This window comes from Engraulis encrasicolus, chromosome 24 (genome assembly GCF_034702125.1).
Source record: "Engraulis encrasicolus isolate BLACKSEA-1 chromosome 24, IST_EnEncr_1.0, whole genome shotgun sequence".
Lineage (NCBI taxonomy): Eukaryota > Metazoa > Chordata > Actinopteri > Clupeiformes > Engraulidae > Engraulis > Engraulis encrasicolus.
The window spans coordinates 23,752,410-23,762,997 of NC_085880.1; the positions used below are offsets into that span (position 1 = coordinate 23,752,410).

General features: G+C 47.1%; 1 protein-coding gene across 1 annotated transcript; it reads left to right on the forward strand.

The window, feature by feature from the left end:
• Positions 1-7,347: 7,347 nt before the first annotated feature.
• LOC134441024 (uncharacterized) lies at positions 7,348-10,228 on the forward strand. The gene is made up of 2 exons (XM_063191216.1): positions 7,348-9,654; positions 10,135-10,228. Exon 1 carries the CDS (start codon positions 7,434-7,436, stop codon positions 9,429-9,431), a length of 1,998 nt encoding a protein of 665 aa, XP_063047286.1. The 5' UTR covers positions 7,348-7,433; the 3' UTR covers positions 9,432-9,654; positions 10,135-10,228.
• Positions 10,229-10,588: the final 360 nt, after the last annotated feature.

Sequence of the window (10,588 nt, forward strand, 5' to 3'; positions counted from 1 at the left end):
TGTGTGTGTGTGTGTGTGTGTGTGTGTGTGTGTGTGTGTGTGTGTGTGTGTGTGTGTGTGTGTGTGTGTGTGTGTGTGTGTGTGTGTGTGTGTGTGTGTGTGCGTGCATGCGCACGTGTATACATGTGTTTTTGTCTTGACGTGTGTCTGTGTTCGACTGGGTAAATCGGTTTGCAAGTCTCCGCTTGCGCCATCTTGCCTTTATCTGATAGGCCTGATTGGCAAATGAGCCTCGTAATGAGCTGCATGTGGTCCCAGAGAGAGCAGCTGCAGATTAAACACACTGGCCTGATCTCTGATCAGCGCTTGCTACTTTTAAAACTTCCCAGCCTCAGCGAAACCCAAAAGTGAACTAAGCCAAGACCTGTATTGAGCAGGGAGGACAAAGAGGTCGGTTGTCCCAGCCCACCCAAGGGAGAGAGGGGGCCAAGAACGGTGTCATGTATAGGGAGGGGGCCCTTTTAGACAACTTTGTTCCGGGCCGGCCAAAGCTGTCGACAGCCCTGGTAATAAGTGTTCTCTTCCTCTATCGGACACAGTAGTTCTAATATCAGTGCTGTCCAGCCTGTTGGCACAAAACACATTCCTTTACACAAATGGCAAATGACACACACAATAAGTGAAGGCAAGTGATCACAGCAGCTAGAGACTAAAAACTACTTTCTACCTTAAAAGCTTCGCAGACTTAGTGTGAACCAACGTGCTCTGAGCTATGACCGGAGAGGGGTATCCCGGTCTCAAACTGGGTTAGGTTACCCTGGGTATACTGTATGTAGTGGTAAATCAGTTAATCAAAGAGCCTCCTTTTCTAAACCAAATGAAATCTGTAGGTTATGTATCAGCAGTTTCACAACTTTGTTATAAGTTAACTTATCCTGGTTTATCACCGTATCAATGTAGTTCTAACTCTATCTAGCTCTATCACTTCTGTCTAGCATGTTGGTACAAAACACAAAAACAATAAAACACACACATGCACACGCACACGCACACGCACACGCACACACACACACACACACACACACACACACACACACACACACACACACACACACACACACACACACACACACAGTCAAGTAAGCATCATTTTTGCCCTGTGTGTGTGTTCTGTATGTGTGTGTGCGTGTGAGTGAAAGAGAGAGAGAGCGATCACCCCACACACAACCACACAGGCACACAATCTCTCTTTCTGTCTGTCTCTGACACACACGTGTGCGTGCGCGCAGAAGATACTAATCAGACCAGGTGGTGAGTATAGGCCATGCCATTGTGCCACCCACCCACATAAGGGGCTCACACACACACACACACACACACACACACACACACACACACACACACACACACACACACACACACACACACACACACACACACACACACACACACACACACACACACACACACACACACACACACACACACACACACACACACACACACACACACACACACACACACAGACACACACATACATACACACACACACACGCGCATATTACCCCCCCCACACACACACACACACACACACACACACACACACACACACACACACACACGATGGATGCATGCTCAAACATACCACCTAGTGGGAGGTTATCTGTGTCTATCTATAACAAACCTATCAGAGGGACATCTGTGGTCTGTGTGTGTGTGTGTGTGTGTGTGTGTGTGTGTGTGTGTGTGTGTGTGCGTGCGTGTGTGTGTGTGTGTGTGTGTGTGTGTGTGTGTGTGTGTGTGTGTGTGTGCGTGCGTGCGTGTGTGCGTGCGTGCGTGTGTGTTTGTTTGTGTATGCGTCTGTGTCTGTGTTTATGTGTGTGTGTGTGTGTGTGTGTGTGTGTGTGTGTGTGTGTGTGTGTGTGTGTGTGTGTGCGTGCGTGCGTGTGTGCGTGCGTGTTTGTGTATGCGTTTGTGTCTGTGTGTGTGTGTGTGTGTGTGTGAGAGAGAGAGAGAGAGAGAGAGAGAGAGAGAGAGAGAGAGAGAGAGAGAGAGAGAGAGAGGTCTGTATTTTGGGAGAGCATGTTTGGAGGGGAGCAAACCTAAAAGTCTTTTCCTTTGTCAATTTGTTGTTACTAGTGATAGAGAGAGAGAGAGAGAAAGAGACAGAGACAGAGAGACACAGAGAGAAAGCTTGATTTATAAACCCTGACTTTTCTGTGCAAGCATTCATCAAGCTGATGTCTTAATCTTTTTACGACTTGAGCAAACCATCCCCACGAAAAACAAGCAGTGCGAGACCACTGGCTGCATTCCTCTCCACCTCACCATAATACAACACAATGGCCACAGAGACCGGATGATTCTAGAGAGTGTCAGTTACAGGACAGATACTCAAGAGAGATGGGCTCTGCATAATATATCAGTCACTGACATATGACAGTTACTCTATTTAGAATGTGGGACATATTTAATGCTTGTTTGCTGATGTGATTGAGATATTGCATTATTTAATACTTTGTTCACTTTTTTATAGTCTACCATTTTTTTGTATTTTTGTATTTTGTATGGGTTTTTTGTTAGAGGACCGTAAGCACACTGAACTAAATGGAACCAATGAAATGATGAAACAGACTGTTACTGAAACAGTCGTAGACTCTTACTGCTGATAGGGTTGCCGGCGGGCCTATTCACTATTTGCTGAAAATACTCAACTACATCATTGCTATGACAGTACCGAGAGTGTGCTGACCTGTCAGTTATTGGGTGGGATTAGGTGCCCCCTTGTGTTACTGTTAGGTACTGCTTCAATAATTTCTACCACTTCCTGTCACTCAAGGCTCTTCCTTTTACGAAACTTGAAAGCTGTGGAAGGCTGTATTCAAATGAGCTCCGCCTGAATTTCAGTTGTGAAAACCTAGGAGTGGAACCATTAGTAAGTAGTAGAAATTTCTGTAAAGTTGTTTCATGTCACTATAATGTTAACTGCGGTGGTAAAAACGATAGATCACTTTTCTAAAGAGATTGTTATTTAGGGTGTGATTTATGCTAATCACCTATCATTCAGCCATGCTATTCAGCTAATTCACACGTTATTCAGCCCATTGAAAGCTTCGTTTGTGTTATGACATATCTTGTACTTCGTGTGTAACTTTCCTAGTTTTCATACTTGCATACTTACTTACCTGTGTTATGTCTCTTGTAAATCCTAAATATGTTAAATGTTAAAGTTCGCCATACTTACCTTTTTATCTTACCTGGTGATATCATACTGTTGCCTACCTCCTGTTTTGGAGAAAGATAATATTTAGTTAGCTCATGTAAAACAAATTTAGAGTGCAGCCTAAGTGTTGCATTTTATTTCTTATGGAGAATCAGCCTGATACTTGTATCTTGTTTATTTGATGTTTTTCAGTTTTACAAAATTGTAAGATTCAAGAGGATACATTAAAAAACCCTCAAACTGGAATCACGCCTTGGATCTTGATTTGTTAGCTATCTGTCATCGCCACACAATACTCCAAAGGGCCAGGACAGAATAGTAAAATAATGACCACTCGGAAGGAGTAGGCAGTTGAACAACGGTGAACAACTCAGCTGAAGCATACAAGATGAGCAAGGTTGGTCAAGAGGAGCGTCAGTCTCAGTTGGAGACAAGATCTCATGCCTCAGGTTCATCTTCTCACAAATCATCCCGATCATCAACCAGGACATCAGCCAGCATTGCTGCCACAAGAGCCAGAGCCAAAGCTGAAGCAGCAAAATCGAAAGTATCCTTTGCAGAGAGGGAGGCAGCAATGATGAGGGAAATGGCTGAAAAGGAGGCAGCAATGATGAGGGAAAGGGCTGAAGTAGATGCACGCCTTCATGTATTACAGCAAGAAAAAGAAGCAACTGCAGCATCAACAGAGGCAGCTGTATATGAAGAAGCAGCAGCCGAGCTTGAACAAAGGCAAAGCGATGTTCTTGTTGAGTTGCAGGATCTAGCCCTTGACGATCCTGTGACACGCACACAAGACTATGTCGAAACACAGCCATTTCATGCACATCCACCACAATTGCTTCCAGCTCCTTGTGCACAGCAGTCAATTGCTCAGCAAGCACCAGTAACCTCTCGACCCCCTAGCAACAAAGACCAAGAGTCACTGTATGAGTCTTTCGTGGAAGAAATCAAGCTCAGAACCATGACTACTGGCCGCCACGCTGCTCATTCTGCCCCAAAGACATTTTTGCCAAAGAATAAAAATTCACCTCCGACTCCTGACATGGAAAGGAAATACACAGCAGCTAACCCTCCTGCATTTCACTCCAACCAGGGAGATCTGCCCCCAACACCACAAACCCATGTCTTGGCTCAGTATCTAATGAGAAGGGAGATGGTAAGCTCAGGACTCCTTGCCTTTGATGACAGTCCAGAGAATTATTGGGCATGGAAGGCCTCTTTCATCGCGGCCACAAAGGAACTAAACCTATCTGAGCAAGAAGAGCTCAACCTGCTGGTTAAATGGTTGGGGCCCAGGTCGTCAGCTCAGGCCATGAGGATTAGGGCTGTGCACGTAAACAATCCCAGGTTAGGTGTGTGGACGGTTTGGGAGCGCTTGGAGGAAATCTACGGAAGCCCAGAGGTGATTGAGGATGCCCTAATGAAAAGACTGGATGCCTTTCCAGTCATCTCCAATGGGGAAACCCACAAGCTCAGAGAATTAGGTGACTTGTTGAAAGAGCTTCAAGCTGCAAAGGCTGAGGGATTCTTGCCTGGACTCATGTACCTCGATACAGCCAGAGGGGTGAATCCAGTTGTTGAAAAGCTCCCCTCCTCACTGCGGGAACGCTGGATGACACAGGGATCCAGATACAAGGAGAAGTATCGTGTGCCTTTCCCGCCATTCAGCTACTTTGTTGAATTTGTTTGTTCCCAAGCCAAGACTCGCAATGACCCCAGTTTTGCATTCAACCTTTCCTCTACCCCCAGTCAACAAAAATCTGCAGTAACAGTTAAAAAGACTGACGTCGCAGCCACAGGTGGTGCAACTCACGACAGCACACCTGTGACGACAGAACCGGACAAAGAATGTCCTATACACCAGAAACCGCACCCACTGACAAAATGCCGTGGCTTCCGACTTAAGCACCTTGATGAGAGGAAAGCATACCTAAAAGAGAATTCAATCTGCTTCAGATGTTGTGCCAGCACCAAGCACATCGCCAGAGACTGCAAGACCACACTGCAATGCAAAGAGTGTGACAGCGACAAGCACACCTCAGCGATGCATCCTGGTCCTGCGTTGTGGTCACCTCATGGGCAAGCTGATTACCCACAGGGGAAGGACCAGAGCGGGGAGCAAGGCGGGGAGAGTGGATTTGTAGCCTCCCCAGTTATCTCTTCCAAATGCACCCAGATTTGTGGCGACGCACTCCAGCCTAGATCCTGTTCCAAGATCTGCTTGGTCAAAGTTTCCCATTCTGATAACCCAGACATGTCTCACAAGGTATACGCAGTACTCGATGACCAAAGCAATCGGTCCTTAGTCAAATCTGAGTTCTTCAGTCTGTTGGGCATCAGCAGCGTGGCATCCCCCTACACGCTAAAAACATGCTCAGGCAGAGTGGAGACTGCCGGACGGACAGCGACTAACATCACTGTAGAATCTCTTGATGGAAAGACCAAGGTCACTCTGCCCACCCTGCTGGAGTGCGAATACTTACCTGGTGACCGATCAGAGATCCCGACACCTGAGTCCACCCAATATTTCCCTCACCTCAGACCAGTGGCTGACAAGATCCCACCTCTCGACAACAGTGCACCCATTCTTCTCCTGCTAGGCCGAGACGTCTTGAGCTTGCACAAGGTGCGGGAGCAGCGTAACGGACCACACAACTCGCCATATGCTCAACGGCTTGACCTTGGCTGGGTCATAGTGGGGGAGGTATGTCTGGGTGGCGCTCACAAGACAGGGGAAGTCAATGCCTACAAGACCCATGTCCTCCAAAATGGACGTCCTTCCTTCCTAAAGCCATGCACTAACAACATCCACATCAAGGAGAGGCCCACTGGACCAAATCAGTGCAGTCTTCAAGTCCCGTCTCGGAGTGAGGAGGACATTCCAGAGAGAAGTGAGGATGATCTTGGAAACGGTGTGTTTCAGAGAACACCAGCAGACAACATACCAGCCATGTCGGTGGATGACAGCAAGTTCCTCAGATTAATGGAGAAGGAAGTGTACATGGACAATGAAAACCACTGGGTGGCACCACTGCCCTTCCGCGCTCCTCGTAAGCGCCTTCCAAACAACAGAGAGCAGGCGGCTCAAAGACTCCAATCTCTTCAGCGTTCATTCAAGAAGAAACCTGACATGAAGCAGCACTTCTTCGACTTTATGCAAAAGGTCATTGACAACTGCCAGGCCGAACAAGCTCCTCCACTACAGCCAGGGCAGGAGTGCTGGTATCTGCCGACCTTCGGTGTATACCACCCCCAGAAGCCAGGGAAAATACGAGTTGTTTTTGACTCCAGTGCGGAGTACAAAAGGATGTCATTGAATGAAGTGCTTCTCAGTGGACCCAACCTAAACAACACTCTACTTGGTGTCCTGCTACGGTTCAGAAGAGAACAAATTGCCGCCACCGCCGACATAGAGCAAATGTTCTATGGGTTCAAAGTCAGAGAGGACCACCGCCACTTCCTCCGGTTCTTGTGGCACAAAGACAATGATCCGGATAAAGACATCATAGACTACTGGATGACTGTGCATGTGTTCGGCAACAGCCCATCTCCAGCCGTAGCGACGTATGGACTGAGGAGAGCTGCAGAGCAAGGAGAAACGGAGCATGGCAGTGATGCAAAGGAGTTCGTCTTCAGGAACTTCTACGTTGACGATGGGCTCGTGTCATTGGCCAAGGAGGATGAAGTGATCGATCTTCTGCAACGAACAAAAGCTCTACTGGCTGAGTCCAACTTGAATCTTCACAAGATAGCCTCAAACAGCCCGAGGGTCATGGAGGCTTTCCCTGTGGATGAAAGAGCAAGCGACTTCAAAGATCTAGATCTGGGAGCAGACCCCTTGCCCCTGCAAAGGAGTTTAGGCCTGAACTGGGAGCTCCAGACTGATAGTTTCACCTTCAGAGTGTCAAGAGACATCAAGCCATTCACTCGCAGAGGCATGCTGTCCACCACCAACAGTCTGTACGATCCCCTGGGATTTGCTTCACCCATCACTGTCCAGGGCAAGGCCTTGGTGAGAGACGTATCCTCAGAGCAGTATGACTGGGACACACCCCTTCCACCAGAGAAAGCAGAACACTGGAAAACATGGATCAACTCCTTAACAGACCTGGAACAGGTTTGCATCCGCAGATCATACCTACCACCCTCCATGTCATACTATAACAGGATAGAACTCTGTGTTTTCTCAGATGCCTCAACTCTTGCAATAGCTGCCGTAGCTTACTTGCGTGCCTTGGACGCTGAAGGAAGATGGCATGTAGGATTTGTTATGGGCAAATCAAAACTTGCGCCTTACCCCATGCACACCATACCACGCTTGGAGTTGTGTGCAGCTGTCTTGGCTGTTGAGCTGGCAGAGGTGATCCAGTCTGAAATAGACATAGAGTTACAAGCAGTGAAGTTCTTCACCGACAGCCGCATTGTACTGGGTTACATTCACAACAGTTCACGAAGATTCTACACCTATGTAGCTAATCGAGTAGCCCGCATTCGAGGATCTACAGAACCAGAACAGTGGCAGTACGTCTTGACAGACCAGAACCCTGCAGACCAGGGAACCAGACCGTTTCCAGCAGCTCAACTCCCATCGTCTAACTGGTTGCTTGGCCCTCAGTTTCTTAGCCAGTCGACCACGGATCTAAATGATGAAGCAGGAACATTTGAACTTGTTGATGCAGACACAGACAAGGAAGTCAGGCCACAAGCCACATGTCTTCTAACCAAGGTCACAGAGCAGGCTCTTGGCTCGACAAGGTTTGAACGCTTCTCTTCTTGGAAGAGCCTAGTAAGAGGGATGGCACTTCTCATTCATGCAGCCAAGTCATTCTCAGGAGAAGTGACGGGTGATGACTGCAAGGGATGGCATCAATGCAGCCAGTTGCTCCCTGCAGAGCGTTTCCAAGCAAAGACAAGTATCTTCAAGGCTGTTCAGGAAGATGTTTACAAGGACGAGCTAAAATGCTTGACTCAGGGTTCCACGGTGCACTGTCAAAGTCCCCTTGCAAAGCTCGATCCCTTCATCGACAAAAATGGACTGATCAGAGTCGGAGGTCGGATAAGCAGAGCGGACTTAGCAGACGAAGAGAAACACCCACTCATCCTACCAGCCGACCATCATGTGGCCACTCTCCTGGTCCGACACTACCATGACAACGTGGCCCACCAAGGTCGCCACTTCACAGAGGGCGCACTACGTACTGCAGGCATTTGGATAGTCAGAGGCAAAAATCTCATCTCCAGCATCATTTTCAAATGTGTCACCTGTAAAAAGTTGAGAGGAAAGATTGAAGTTCAGAAGATGTCAGATCTGCCTGCTGATAGACTGGCAATGGATCCGCCCTTTACTCATGTAGGGCTCGATGCCTTTGGCCCATGGACAGTAACCACTAGGCGCACTCGAGGGGGAGCCGCTGAGAGCAAGAGGTGGGCAGTCATTTTTGCTTGCCTTAGTACGAGAGCTGTACACCTTGAAGTGATTGAATCCATGTCAACCTCAAGTTTCATCAATGCCATGAGACGCTTTCTAGCCATCCGTGGACCTGTCAAACACTTAAGGTCAGATAGAGGCACTAACTTCATTGGTGCATGCCATGAGCTTCAAATCAATACGGATGACCCTGAGGTCAAGAGCTACCTGCAAGAGCAGGGATGCACATGGACTTTCAATGCTCCCCATTCCTCACACATGGGTGGAGCTTGGGAGAGACTGATAGGAGTAGCAAGACGCATACTGGATGGACTCTTTGCAAAGGATGGTGCTACAAGACTTTCTCATGAAGTCCTGACAACCTTGATGGCCGAAGTTATGGCTATCATGAATGCACGCCCCCTACTCCCTGTCTCCAACGATGCAGAGGTACCAGAAATCCTCTCACCTGCCACTCTGCTCACCCAGAAGGCGAGCGCCAGTCCGGCACCCCTGGGAGACTTCGAGCTGGATCATCTCAGCAAGGTCCAGTGGCGCCAGGTCCAGAGCTTGGCGGACTCCTTCTGGAAGAGGTGGCGGTCGGAGTACCTGGCGACACTTCAACCACGGAGGAAGTGGACTGCAGAGAAGCCCAACCTCCAGGAAGGTGACATTGTTTTGATAAAGGACAGTCAGGCAAAGCGTAACATGTGGCCTCTTGGGCGGGTAGTTAAGGCAATTCCTAGTGCAGACACCAAAGTTCGTAAGGTCATAGTCAAGACTCTTAGCCAAGGGGTAGTTAAGGAGTATCTTAGACCCATTTCTGATGTTGTTTTACTGATGACTCTAAAGAAAGAGTAAATAGTGGTATACAAGTATACCAAGCGGGGAGTGTGCTGTCCTGTTTGTTATTGGGTGGGATTAGGTGCCCCCTTGTGTTACTGTTAGGTACTGCTTCAATAATTTCTACCACTTCCTGTCACTCGAGGCTCTTCCTTTTACGAAACTTGAAAGCTGTGGAAGGCTGTATTCAAATGAGCTCCGCCTGAATTTCAGTTGTGAAAACCTAGGAGTGGAACCATTAGTAAGTAGTAGAAATTTCTGTAAAGTTGTTTCATGTCACTATAATGTTAACTGCGGTGGTAAAAACGATAGATCACTTTTCTAAAGAGATTGTTATTTAGGGTGTGATTTATGCTAATCACCTATCGTTCAGCCATGCTATTCAGCTAATTCACACGTTATTCAGCCCATTGAAAGCTTCGTTTGTGTTATGACATATCTTGTACTTCGTGTGTAACTTTCCTAGTTTTCATACTTGCATACTTACTTACCTGTGTTATGTCTCTTGTAAATCCTAAATATGTTAAATGTTAAAGTTCGCCATACTTACCTTTTTATCTTACCTGGTGATATCATACTGTTGCCTACCTCCTGTTTTGGAGAAAGATAATATTTAGTTAGCTCATGTAAAACAAATTTAGAGTGCAGCCTAAGTGTTGCATTTTATTTCTTATGGAGAATCAGCCTGATACTTGTATCTTGTTTATTTGATGTTTTTCAGTTTTACAAAATTGTAAGATTCAAGAGGATACATTAAAAAACCCTCAAACTGGAATCACGCCTTGGATCTTGATTTGTTAGCTATCTGTCATCGCCACACAATACTCCAAAGGGCCAGGACAGAATAGGGAGCCGTAATTAAAAGATAAAAACATAGCATTACAATTTTGGTGACAGTAAGGTTATCACAAGGGGTTAATAACAATGCTGTCTAGTGTTGGTTAGATAAGAAAACATAGCTGACTGATCTGGGGTATGTTTCTTGACAGCGTCGTTGCTAACTAAGTTATCTAACACTGTGCGGTCCGGTTTTCGATTCTGATTGGCTGATAGCTGTGGTCAATCGAGCGTAAACCTACACCTTCCACCTGAAGATTCTCTGCGCGTCTAAGTTAGTCCCAGCACATCTACGTCGGTAATGAGAATATGTTGCAGTTGGGGTAGCGAGTCTCCAA